The 14,466-nt window shown below is 33.2% G+C and overlaps 1 protein-coding gene across 2 annotated transcripts in view; it reads left to right on the top strand.

The window, feature by feature from the left end:
* The window catches only part of LOC106458719 (transducin-like enhancer protein 4), an 80,479-nt gene extending 68,175 nt beyond the window's left edge, over positions 1 to 12,304 (top strand). The window contains exons 12-14 of one of the 2 annotated variants that reach the window (XM_022384988.1): positions 2,146 to 2,248; positions 3,757 to 3,907; positions 12,243 to 12,304. In XM_022384988.1, the coding sequence (XP_022240696.1) occupies positions 2,146 to 2,248; positions 3,757 to 3,905 (252 nt within the window). In that variant the 3' untranslated portion in view covers positions 3,906 to 3,907; positions 12,243 to 12,304. Of the gene's footprint in view, positions 1 to 2,145; positions 2,249 to 3,756; positions 4,148 to 12,242 lie in introns of those variants that run through there. The other variant, XM_022384987.1, reaches the window with a different exon arrangement.
* Positions 12,305 to 14,466: the final 2,162 nt, after the last annotated feature.

Below are 14,466 nucleotides of genomic sequence, written 5' to 3'. Positions count from 1 at the left end.
CTAAGCCTTGGTGGGAATGATATAATTGATATGGGATATAGTAAGGTGTCGAAGCCTTGGTGGGAATGATATAATTGATATGGGATATAGTAAGGTGACGAAGCTTTGGTGGGAATGGTATGATTTATACGGGATATAGTAAGGTGACGAAGCTTTGGTGGGAATGGTATAATTGATGTGGAATATAGTAAGGTGACGAAGTTTTGGTAGGAATGACGCTTTCATTAGTTTTAGACCAGGTGTATTCTAAGGTTTACCACGCTCAGACTGTTAATCCCAGAATTCATTGCTCGCGACTCATTGCAGTAAAAACTTACTCCGTCTATTGGATCCACGAGTGGGCTATAAGAGTGACTGTCAAATCTATTATTCTATCAGATAAGAGTAACCACGAGTTGGCAGTAGGTACTGTTGAGTAGCTGACTTCCTTCTAGTTCACCAGCTCAAAATTAGAATCAGCCATGCTTAACTTTTCGCGAATTTCTGAAGCACACAAAATTAACATATTCTTTTTACTATGCGTTCTTTAAAAATAATAGTTATGAAAATATATTTAGCGCAACAATTCTCATTAACTTGTTTTAAATAAATTACTAAAAGTGAATTAGGTCATTATTTTTGTTGTTGTTGTTGTTAACTGAACTAAATTTAACAATTTACCAAACTTACGCACCAAATATTTTAAATATCTTACATTACTCACTGTCAATTCTGGTTAGATTAAGTAGCAGAACAATTATTGGTCCATTTTGCAAAACGTAAGGCTGCCACGTCCACCAATGTTTCATTCATGCCAACCCCATTCTTAACTACCACTTATGCATCTTATCCCTCCCTATATGAAAACTAGGTGCGATATAGTTTAAGGTTTTATTCCTACGAGTACACGTCTGTTACTTAGCTGCTGAGTTAGAGGTGACTCTTATGTAAAAAGACTATTGCTTCATATGTATTTAAAAACGGAATGAAACTTATTGTACTCCTAACACAGAGGCTGGTTTTGTGAAATATGTTTTTAACTGTCTTTACACTGACACAATGTTCAATTGCGGCTGCGAACATCTGATTTAGTCATGCAGTAATGAATCAGAATCGACAGGTAGTGTCGTTATTTGTGTTGTAGGTGGCGATCGTGCCTTGTCTAGGTATCTAAATAACTGTACAATTAGTTTGGAAGCGATTCCATATTTTGATAACAATAATTTAAACCCTTCTAGATAATTCACAACAGCTTGATGCAATAGACCAGCTTCCATTTCTTCGATGTCATCTATATCAGTAAAACATTTAAATGCCTTCTCCGGGGGTCTAATTATGGTTCTCGAATAGTTTCTAACACTTTAGTCTGTGTTATTCATTTCTAAATTACTACTGAAATACAACTGTACAATACCAATGTACATAGAATAGGCTGAACGACCAATGATGTGCAATTAGATCACATGAACAATAATCAAATGCTTGCTTTGTGCTTAAAATACAAACAAACAAGTCTTCATCTCAAAGCTATAACATTATAAGTAGGTATTATCGCCATTTAGCTTTGTTTATTTGTAATTAAGCACAAAGCTACACAATGGGCTATCTGTTCTCTGCCCACCACGGGTCTCGAAACCCGAATTCTAGCGTTTTAAGTTCGCAGACATGCCGCTGTGCCACTGTATATTGTATATAACTGTCCTTAAACTAAAGCGAACAGGTATATTAAAAACGTTTTCTAAACTCACCGTTAGTTTGTTACCTAATCAGTTCTACACTTCTTTTATTCGCCAAGGAAGGTCTGACTGATTCACTCAAACTCTAAACCTGGACGAATGAGGTCCTTCGATTAATAGTCTCTGCAATAAAAATCCGCTGGAAAACATTACAAAACGTCAGTTTTTACTTCAAAAATGGATATACAATGTCAAGTTGTAATACTGCTCATTTTATATAACTTTATTATGTTTCGTTGAATTTCATTATTTTTTATAGATTTGGTGTAGAATATAGATATTACTTCCCTTTGTTATTTTGTTGAGACGGGTTCTATTGGACCAATTAATTAATTACATGCCTAATGAGCCTCATATCATTAAATTGCAGATAACAATGACCCTTTTGATTGGTTTCTTTAAATGTTTTTTATTACCTTTCTTCATTTAGAATGATAAATCTCCAATTCCTGTTTGTAAATGTGTAACACCAACTACTTCAGGAAACGTCAATTCAAACAGCACGAAAGGGTTTGGGAAACAATCTTCAGTGGGTAAGCATTCATTATATTATTGTTGTTGTCTTAAGGTAGAAGAGAGAGTCTTCTGAACGTTCTATATATTTATATATACACGAAACTAAACCGCAATAGATTGTATACAGTTCTATGTTTTTTGTATTTTACCATGCAGTATTAAGAAATGGAAAACAAATAATTACAGCCATTGTGAAGTGGAGTATTAAGATTTACGAAAACGAAAACACAATCACAGGAATTTTGATATACAAAACTAAGAATTGGCAAAATTAAAAATCGGTACAGGAATTTTGTGCAAAAGGTTATGAATCACAAAACGAATAAACAATACACAAATGTTCATGTTCAAAGATAAGAATTGCAAAACAATGTTTTTTTTTTCTTTGCTTTTGTTGAATTTCACGTAAAGCTATTCAAGAGCTATCTGCCCCAGCCGTCTCTAATTTTGCAGTGATAGACTATATGGAAGGGAGCTACTTAACCTCACCCACCAACAACCCTTGGGCCACTCTTTACCAAGGAATAGTGGTATCGACCGTCACATTATAACGCACTTTCGTTTGAAAGGGCGAGCACTTTCAGTGACAGGTTTCGATTCCACGACCCTCAGATTTCCCTAACCACCAGACAATGCCAGGTCCCAATTAAAAAATGAATAAATCGTCGCAAAAATCCTGATGTCCAAAGATATGAATTAGAAAACGGATAATCAATTTCTAAAATATTGATGTTGAATATTAAGAATTAGCAAAACTAAAAATAATTTACAGACTTGATAAGGAATGTTAAGAATTACAAACAAATAAAACAGAAATAGCGATTAAGATTAAGTGATTGATAGTAATAAATGTTAAGAGTTATTGACACAAGAGATCAGTAACAAGAATACTGATATGGGAAACTAAAAATTAGCAAAAATAACAGTTAGTTACAGGAACCCCTATGTGAAATCTTAGCAGTTGTTAATACATATTATGAGTTAGAAAAATCCTAAAACGAAATATTAAGAATTAATCAACCTAATAATTAGTTACAGGAATCCAACCAAGTTCTGTTCTTAATAACAAATGCGCTGAATATTGACGGGACGGGTTAGTTATTTGAGGTGCGGTAGCTTTCTCAGAAAAAGCGTCTGTTTCATCAATGAGATAACAGGTTCGAATCCTGCCTGAACTAAATTGTCATTCCTTCAAAAAAAGAAAATAATAGTAACTTCACAGAACGGTACACCACACTTATAATATCTATACAGAACTCCTGATATGAAAAGTTAAGAATTCCCAAGTGAGCAACAAGTTAATGTGGAACATTAAGAACCATAAAAACAAATAAATAGTCTCAGGACTTTTAACGTGGTATGCTAATACTTAGTAGAAACACAATTATCAGTCACAGGCTTCCTGGTGTGGAATATTATGAATTAGCGAAATGAATAATCAGTTACAGATGTAATAATAAAAAGTGTGCATTTGCAAGTTTTGTTCTTGAGAAACATCAATGTTTTGTGTGATGATGTATTTCAGGTTCTGCTTACTCCTACCCTATATCTAGTGGTACTTCTGTATCGCACGTTCCTATTGAGTTGGCTTCCAGTGCTTCCTACTCCCAGACTATGCTTCACAATAACCTGTCTCCTGGTCTCAACTCGCATACCAAAACAGTTGTGAGTTAATGGTAAATAGACGTCTGATAGAGCAATGGTGTAACTTTCCAGTTAGAGTAATGGTGTAACTTTCCAGTTTTTTATGCTACTTTGTTATCGGCTTGGAGAGGAGAGATCCTTTTTTGCAAATGTTTGGAGGAAACAAGAGAAAATAAAAATACTATTTAAAATTATTCTCCTCTATGATAACACAAAGCTACAAATGTAACATCAGGTTTTCCAACACACTAATTTAGTAACTGAAAACTGTATGATACACGGCTATACTAACCCATAGTTTCAGATATAATACCGATTGAACATTATATATCCAACTTTTCGCAGCACACTTATGGTTATTTATCATAAGGTAGCATTTATCCTTTCAATCGGTATGGATGATGCTTGAACAGTCTGACCTTACACACACGTATTATATATCCAACTTTTTGCAGCACACTTATGGTTATTTATCATAAGGTAGCATTTATCCTTGGATGATGCTTGAACAGTCTGACATTACACACACGTTTCACTACAACAATGTATAATCCATGCAGTGATTTTACTACAGCCGTGTATAATCTATGCAATAGTTTTACTAAAACAGTGTATAATTCATGCAACAGTGTTACTATATCCGTGTATAAACTACGCAATTGTCTCACTACAGCTGTGTATAATCTATGCAATTGTGTTACTACAACAGTGTATAATCTATTATGCAACGGTTTGACTATAGCTGTGTATCGTACTTCCAAATGTACGTTAACACATCCATGTATTATACTTTCAAATTTTCATTATATATTTGAGTACTATAGCTTCAACTTTAACTTATATCAATCGTGTATCATTCTTGCAATTGTTTATTACTACAGTTCTATATCATACTTACAACAGTATTTATGTATTATACTTGAATAGTGCGTGATTACAGCCACTATTACCACATATCGGTATTATACTTACAACAACACGTATTCTCTGCTGTCACTGCATGGATTATACATTGTTGTAGTGAAACTATTCCATAGATTATACACGGCTTTTGTAAAATCACTGCATGGATTATACACGGTTGTAGTAAAATCACTGCATGGATTATACATTGTTGTAGTAAAATCACTGCATGGATTATACATTGTTGTAGTAAAATCACTGCATGGATTATACATTATTGTAGTGAAACTATTGCATGGATTATACATTGCTGTAGTAAAACTATTTCATGGATTATACATGGCTGTAGTAAGAAAATTGTATGGATTACACAAGGATATAGTAAGGCCATTACAAGTGGAATACACGTTTGTAGTAAAACTTACAATTATAATTACACGGCTGTAGTAAAACCACTGCATGGATTATACATAGATATGACAAATATAGTATGGTTGGAATAGTATTAGTTTACACTATTCTAATTCTAGAAAATCCTTAAGGGATTAGATTAAAAACGAAGTGTTTAAAATGTATTAGACCTAATTCTAACGTCTTATGACAAATGTGGGTGTAATCATTCTTTGCCGACTTCTAAACGGCGTGATACTATAAAACATGAAGTTGTAAGTATATCAAACAATTGTCATAACGCTCAGTTGTAACTATGATATACAAAAGTGGTAACACATTGTTGTAAGTATGATGATCAGGTACGCAATGCTTCAAAAAAGTAATTCATGTGTTCATTATTACAATCCTTTATAACGTAATGTCAAGAAATACGTAACAATGAGGAAATTTCACCGAATTATCTGTTGGGTACTGTTATGGATAATGGTACTTTAGGCCGTAATCCCAACAACACTTCACAAGATTTGCACAGTTATGCTAATAACTAACCTAAACTATAACATGCGACTGTGGAATCTTATATGTGCACCTTTAATGCACACCACTTATGGTAAATCACAACTGTAAGTATATGTATTATGTCGCGACGCACGTCTGTATATATTATGTACGATTTAGGGAAGGCAATAATAATACGAGGCTTTGATAATGCATATTTTCATATGTAGAATATGATTATGGTAGCTTACAATTACAAGCACCACAAACAATATGAAAACTCAATATCATAAGGGCAAAGCACAGTTGTGGTAACACACGATAGAAAGTACGATAAAAGGCTGAGAAATGCAAAAGTTGCTATTGGAATTACAAATTAACTGTCTGAATTTTAAATTAGTGAAACGACTTCTGCAGTTAATCTGTTGTTGCGAATATACTGATGAATCACCTACAATTATCATAAGTTGTCAACAGCAATAAACAACATTAGGTGAAAATATGAAATATGTCAGGAATGCGATTGTCATGTAACTTAATATTGTATGTTGCTTTTAATTTACTCAAAATTATAAAAACTGGTTTATTTGCATATTTTGTAGCATCGACTTGTTTGCCAACCCAGCTATATATACTTATATTTAAGTTATTGATATAATGAATGAAGTCTGTGAAATTCAGTGACAGAAGGATAGAACACGTCCATATTACCATCCCCTATATTTTGTAGCAATTTCTCAATAAAATACCGTTCTTTGCTGATCCACAAAATTTATTTCTAATTTTTTACTCTAAGAAGAAAAAGAAACCAATAACCAAAGCGCTTTCGGAAAACGGACTTTCCTTCATCAGGGATAAATGGCAAATTCTGCGTACTTTTAAACATTATGAGCTAATTTTTTACTGTATATTCTCCGGATTTTAGTTGTTACATTGTGATGGAATTCACTCTCAAAAATGTTACTCTATAAAGTCTCCTGGATTCAATTCAACTAATTCAGCAGCTGGAAGCAAACCTTAGGTTAAGCTCTTACTTATTACCCACTTCTTCTTCTTCTTCTATCTTTATACAAGTTCAGTGTATATTTCGTTAATTAGTGCGAAAAATACAAAAAGTTTAACCGTTAAGTAGTCCCATCAAAAGATTTGTTTGTTTGTTTTTTAATTTCGCGCAAAAGTACACGAGGGTTATATACGCTAGCCGTCCCTAATTTAGCGGCGAAAACTAGAGGAAAGGAAGTTAGTCATCACTACCCACCGCCAACTCTTGGGCTACTCTTTTACCAAGGAATAGTGGGATTGAACGTTACAGGATAATGCCCCCACGGCTAAAAGAGCGAGCATGTATGGTAGGACGGGATTAGAACCCGTGACCTCCAGTCAAGCGCTCTAACCATCTGGCCATTATGCTTGTAAAATGTGTTATTATTTATCTGTACACAAACATCTATACAAAACATTATACAGTCTTATCAAAAAACGCGTGTCTACCGACACAAGCTTGCTTCAGTACAAGCACTTATGATAGGTGCTAGTATAAACAAGTATTGTGTTCTTTGTCATTATTGAACAATACATTTTATAAAAATAAAAACTAGGAAGATACATCTCTAATGTTGATACTCCTCCTTCTGTGTGCCAGTTGGTTTATACATCTTTTTTTTTGAATCTGTGATTTTAACAATACACAGGTTTACTTGCAATTCTCAGCTGAGCAAAATATTGCAGTTACACAACACTATAGTAAAAATATTTTACCAATAAGAAAAATAAATAATATGGTCGCTTATGAAAGATATATAACTTTGAATATATTGAATGTGTGTAAAGTATACATCATTATAATAAAGATATATAGCTTTGAATATATTGAATGTGTTTAAATTATACCAATATACCATTGTAATAACGATATATACTTTGAATATAATGAATGTGTTTAAATTATACCAATACACCATTATAATAACGATATATAACTTTGAATATAATGAATGTGTTTAAATTATACCAATATACCATTATAATAACGATATATAACTTTGAATATAATGGATGTGTTTAAATTATACCAATACACCATTATAATAACGATATATTACTTTGAATATAATGGATGTGTTTAAATTATACCAGTACACTATTATAATAAAGCACTGTTTTTATCGCCTTTTATAATTAAAATAAATCATAATAAAGATATAAAATAAGTAAAGTTAGGTTATTATTATTTAACTGAAGCAAAAAATAACTACGCAAGAAATAACTTAAGTTATCAAACACCAAGTTTATTTATTACAATTCCGATAAATATAATAAATATTAAAATGTATACTGATGTTAAAAAGTGATAAAAAGCTGGTTAATAACACAGAAAGAATATTATGAACTAATGTGTACAATTAAAAAAACGTTCATATTGAGTGTGTATTATATTATGATATTACTGTATGTGGGATATACAAGATTGTTTAGTGTAAGCGTTACTAGTTAGTTTATTTTGATATTTAATGATTGTTTAGTTTTCATGACAGGGGTGTTGAAGGTTGATTGCTTTAAAAGCGTTAGTTATGATAAATTGTGTTACCTAACTTTGTACGAGTCGTACGTTGTGTATACAGTTGATTGTTGTGCTAGGCTTTAGTAATACTATTGTCGTCACATTACTCGAACCTTCGGTATTTTTCTCACCAAGTGAGTATTGTTACATCATAGCGTTTCCTGGGTTGTAGAAAATTCCAGGCCTCAGTTGGGTAAGATATATATATATAGGTGACTGAACGAGAACAAGTTAAGTGAAGTGAAAGTAAAGTTCAGTCAGAAAAAAAGTTAGTTAGTGAAAGTTAGCCGGCGTGTGAATGATTAGCCTTAACAGGTGATTTCTACAGTGTGTTCCACAGCTGTATTGTAACCACAGAGATAGGAAAAATTATTTGTCTTGCCAATTGGGTTCTAAAGTAACTGAACCAGCCTTTGTGGACTATTCACGAAAAAGTAAGAGACGATTATTTAAAGCTCTGGATACAACTGTGGTAAAGAACAAAGGAAGTTAAATCAGAAAAAGCTGAGATAGTAAAAGTAAAATTAGACTGCATGATTGTTAGTTTAGCCATAATGGACACTATTTTGAAGTGAGTTTCACAGTTTAACAGAGATAAGGAGAAATAATTTGTTTTGTCATATGGTGTTCTAAAGTAATTGAACCCACCCGTGTTGACATTTACGAAAAGGAGACAATTATTTAAAGTTCTGGATATAACTATGGTAACATACGGGGTAACAGGAGGAACTAAGTAAATTTATCGCAGAATGTATAGTAACAGAGTAGAGAAAAATATTTCATCTTGTCAACTTGGTTCTAAAGTAATTTAACCAGCCTGTGTGAACTTTTGACAAGAAAAGAGAATTATTTAGAGTTTTAGATACAACTGTGATATCCTGTAGCGCAAAGAATTTTATACATATGTTTCACTTGGTTTGAATATATTATTTTAAAACAAGTGGATTGTGTGCTGTCCGTTTGTTGTTGAAATTTATCGCCAACAAGTCACAGACACCTACTGTACAGAATCCTGTACATGTCCATTCAACCGTCACATAGTGCAAGTACCTGGAGAATGAAACGGATATTCATCTTATCCCCTAAGAAGACATGCCGGTCAAGTCGCCAGATGTATCGCCTATGGATTTCAGTGCGATCGAACTGTTAAAACGTCGCTGGGAAGCCGTCGTATTAGTACAAATAGCTAGATTACAGAGGAGTTATTGCTTTTGCAATGGAAACTACGTTGCAGGGGCTTTGTTAAGATGCACGATAGTCAAACAGAGCATGACCGGACGTGGCTAAACAGACTGTAAATGTGGTGAAACTCTAAAATAATTTTAATATAATTACTTAACCTCTATATTCTTGTGTGACTGACCAGTGGGATTTAATCGTCTTTCTTATATCACATCCACGGCTCCAAAATGCGGAACGTGTTTCTGTGAAAATACGATTATTTGTAAAACAGAAACAGAATTTCAGAATTATGGCTTATATCAGATCCTCCAGTGTTTCTGGTGAATTTAGGAATATATAAAAAAATTAAATTTTGGATTACATTCCCCATGTGGACAGAGCCCAGTTAATCTGTTGTGTAAATTTGCATTAAAACAAACAAAGTTTATATCAGAGCAGAGAAAGTTTTTTTCAAACCAACTTATATTGTATCTTTATACAGCATACTGACAACCATATCCAATAATCAAGAAATGTTATCATTTTCTCTTATCTTAGCAACAGAAAGCCTAACAGAACCTTCCTTAAAAAATATTAATATTGTATGGTAACATAACAGCCTACATTTTGTACTATATAAATTTTATGTATTTTATCAACTATTATGACGCTTTGATATTTATGATTGATTTAAATTAAAAAAACAAAAATTGTTTGAAAGTATTCAAATGTATTTCAGTTACTCATAAAAAAGTTTAATTTTTATTGTAAGAAAAATGCACATGTATCACAGCCAGTTGTACGAAGAATCAATACTGAATCCTACGCACTCGACACACATTTCTCTACTGATTTGTTTCTTGTTAAGCATGCCCCCCCCCAGTGGCAAAGCGATATGTCTGCGGACTTACAACGCTAGAATCCGGGTTTCGATACCCGTGGTGGGCAGAGCACAGATAGCCCATTGTGTAGCTTTGTGGTTAATTACAAACAAATAAACAAACTTGTTAAGCACAAAGCTATACTGTTCTATTGACTATATCTGCTCTGCCAACTGCGGGTATCGAAAACCAATTTGTAGCATCATAGGACCACAGATTTACCGCTGAGCCTCATTGTGGCTTCGACACGTGAAATCGACAATCATTACCACGGTTCAAGCTGTTCTCTATTTACCAACATTTGCTATCAAAATACAAAATACTAGGTTGATAATAAACTAAATACCCGTTGAAATGACGAACATGGCCTGATTGGTTAGCGTGCCCAGTCTGGTTAACCGAGGATCCTTGGTTCTCGAAACCGTTGCGTGTGTTATAAGAGTGACAGTCCAAACCCTTTCTAACGTCAGACACTAGTAGAACAAAAGTTAATGGTCGATGCAGCTGACTGGCTGCCTTTCCTGTAGTATTTCAGTTAAAAATTAGAGAGATTTAAGTAAATAAAATAGCTCTTGTGTAGTGTTGCGTGAATTCCTGACATAAACAAACATTTCTGTAAAAATACTACATTTCAATCCGAGGCTCCAAGTCAGAACATTTCCACTATAAATCTTCCAACAGCCAGCAATAATGAAGAACAATTATTAAAACATGTATGTAATTCAAAGTGGACCCACTGAATCCGAGTGAGACCCCTAGGTGACTCAACGGTAAGTTTGAAATCTTAGAGCACTAAAAATCGGTTTTCGTTACTCACGATAGGCAGAACACAGATAAACCTTTGTGCTCATCAAAAAACAAACAAACAACTTCGGTCATATGAAATAGATTAATCACATTGATTGACCATTAGTTGATGAGTTTTTAAGTTATTGTGCTTCCTAATGTGCTAGATCTTTTCTTGTCCTACCTGGACAAGATTTAAGTGCTTGTTTAATGCATTTCACCGCAGTGAGACGTCAGCTTCTTTATTTCTTTATCGATTCATTCAACAACATCGGATTTTACTTACGGGTATAACACGAAATGAAAACATTTGAATATTTTCACACACAGCTTTCAGTGAAGATTAGAAACGGAAATCGTATGAACGAATGAATTATTTTGTCTCGTTTTAGGTCTGAGGAAATTCACATACGTTCTACGTTAAACAGAATGTGGAGCGTATTTACATATAAAAGAGAATGTGGAACATAGTTACATATAAAATAGAACGTTAAATAGTTTGAATTTCGCGCAAAGCTACACGAGAACTATCTGTGCTAGCCGTCCCTAATTTAGCATTGTAAGACTAGAGGGAAGGTAGTTAGTCATCATCACTCTTCACTAACTTTTGGGTTACTACCTATGTCAACGAATAGTGGGATTAACTGTTATATTATAACGCCCCCGTGACTGAAAGGATGAGCATGTTTGGTGGGATGGAGATTCGAACCCACCACCCGCAGATTGAGTGTCGAGTGCCCTAGCCACCTGACCATTCCGGGCAGATACATTTTATTTTTTGAAGTGATCTACATGATGAGATGTCACTTACCAGTGCCATTATGATAAATGTTTAAAACCTGAAATGTGTCAGTCATATCATGAACGATCAGGCATTTAATTTGCAGCCGTTTAATTAACAAGCTATAACCAATTTACTTATTATAACTTATATTACTAATAACTTTTTACTTGGATATATTTAACATATTAAAGAAATAATAATAATTCATATGTAAAGAGATAATTTAATTTCTGTCCAATAATTGAATATTTTGGCCGATAGAAAATCCAGTACTCCCACTGTAAAGCTCAACATTCCTAGAGAATATAATGTAAAAGTTATATTATTAAATATATATATATATTCAGGGTTATTACTTTATATGGCTTCCATTGACATGTATCTAATTTATGCTTTTATAGGTTGCTCAGCTGGTGTTTAACTCTAAAATTTGGAGCTCGATCTCCTCCGGGAAAGCAATGCATTTAAATAAATACTAAGTGTTGGGGATTTTTGTAAAAAGCGTTGCAATGAATGATCGGATCAGTTATATATTATGAATAATATTTTATTAACTGAAAACGTAACTTCCAACTGTAACTTGTATGACAGATGTAGGATATGAAAAATGCTATCTTAAGATTCATAAAGATACAGTGTTGAATGTTATCTCCAGCGAGCAAAATGAAATAAAATGTTTTCCACTAGTCTTTTGCACATTATCGTATATATATATTACGTACGTAAATACGGATTATGTTTATATATTTACCGCCAATAAAACAGGTCCACAACAGTAAACTGATTAAAAAAAAGTTGAGTTTAGAATTATATTTTATGTTTCTTCTTACAAATATTGAAATTTCAATTTGGCTTGTTAGATGGTATATTTTCTTGGTTATATGTTTTACTTTTACTTTTGTTTCCTGTGTAAGTTACCAGCTTTCAAAGTGTTATACTGTTCACATATTTCAGCAACTAAACAAAATGGTTTACCTCTCACTATAATTTGGACGTATTAGAAAACTAGCTTTACAAAATCTAATTATTCATAGTAATTCATAGCTTGAATTGTGTCTCTTTCTGATGGACTTAGAAGTTTTGTAATATATATACATATGTATAACAGATAAAAGTAAATGTATTAAACCAGGTCTCGTTCCAGAGTAATAGTCCTTTGAAAAACTGATGTTATTCTTACAAAGTAAACAAATGTAGAACTTTTTCTTCGAAATATAAATAGAAACTTCTTCTTCCTTCACAACAGCTTCATCTGCATATACCTATTGGGATCAAAGTAACTTTACCAAATATTTCATTCAGTATTATAATATAATATTATAGTGTTTGTAGTAATAATATAAAATAAAACTAACAATATATTTAGCTACCGATTTGATCAGTAGTAGGTAGCCGTAGGTATAACGAATTTACTAAATTTAGTAGTGAAAGGTACTTAGGTCTGTGTTCATCATATATGATAAAGGTTTTCAATGTACTTAGTGAAGCGTTTTTGTTCATTTTTTTTTATCTTGAAAAGGCCCCCCAGTGGCACAGCGGTATGTTTTTCTGAATCCCACAATCCCTTTTTCTGAAGAAATGGCTGTCATTTCTCTTCTTCCTTCTTTCTACATCCTGCATCATGGGTGACACTTTCTGATGTTCTTTAATGTAGAAGTACTACCTGTACAGCTTAACTCTTTATAATGTCCCATCTGCATTTGTTTCCAATGTTATATTTGTGGCCCTAATGATCGCATATATATATTCTACAGCTCTATGAGAGTTCTTCCAACCATTAATCCCCAGGACACACTAGAGAGTTTGTTTTACCGTAACCCAAACACTAAATGTAAATTCATTAATAATAACCCCTTATATCAGTATTTCACTTCTTGGAAGTACAATAACTTCCTTCTTTGTTATCACTCGAAGTTCATTCTCTAGGGTAATTGTTGTCATATAATGCACATGGAGTTCTTGGTCATAGCCTGTGAAGCTATTTAAAATTAATCAAACCTCGCATCCATGACTCCAGATGAAGTCAGTTCTCAATATGCACTCTTCTTTGATGTCAATTACCCACACACCATGAGGTGTAGTGATGCTTCCTACAACAAGGATAACTTCCAAATTTCATTTTTCTGTAACTTTATGTCCATTTGTTGGTTACATCTATGCATGTTCTTTCTCAGTTGAAATTCTCTCCATAATCCCATCTATTTCTTATTTTAAATTTCTAGTTAGCTTTTTGTTGTTCTTTGATCTAATTTGGCTCAAAGACTCATCCTTAGGTCACTGTCGCTTTTGGGTATTAACAGTTGTTAATTTTTTAGCCTTCTGTAAGGGCCATGTTTCTCAACTTTATAACAGATCCGTTTATCGGAAATCATTTGTGATGGATTTTTATTCCATATAGGCTTTCGTCTGCAGTTCATGGAAATATGTCTTTTCATGTTACACTTTAAACATTTATTGTCTTCTAGTTTATTTCCTCCATTCTGTTTAACTAGTTGTTCAACTAATATTTTTAGTTTATCTAGACTGTGTTTGTAGGGATGGCCAAATATACACACTAAAAATCAACAATGACAGAGAGTTTTACTTTAAAAGATGATGGTCACGCACTTTCATTTGTTTCTCTAC

The sequence above is a fragment of the Limulus polyphemus genome, unplaced genomic scaffold, assembly GCF_000517525.1.
Source record: "Limulus polyphemus unplaced genomic scaffold, Limulus_polyphemus-2.1.2 Scaffold504, whole genome shotgun sequence".
In the NCBI taxonomy this organism is placed as follows: Eukaryota; Metazoa; Arthropoda; class Merostomata; order Xiphosura; family Limulidae; genus Limulus; species Limulus polyphemus.
The sequence above is the reverse complement of the archived record's forward strand: the minus strand, read 5'-3'. Positions and strand labels throughout refer to the sequence as shown.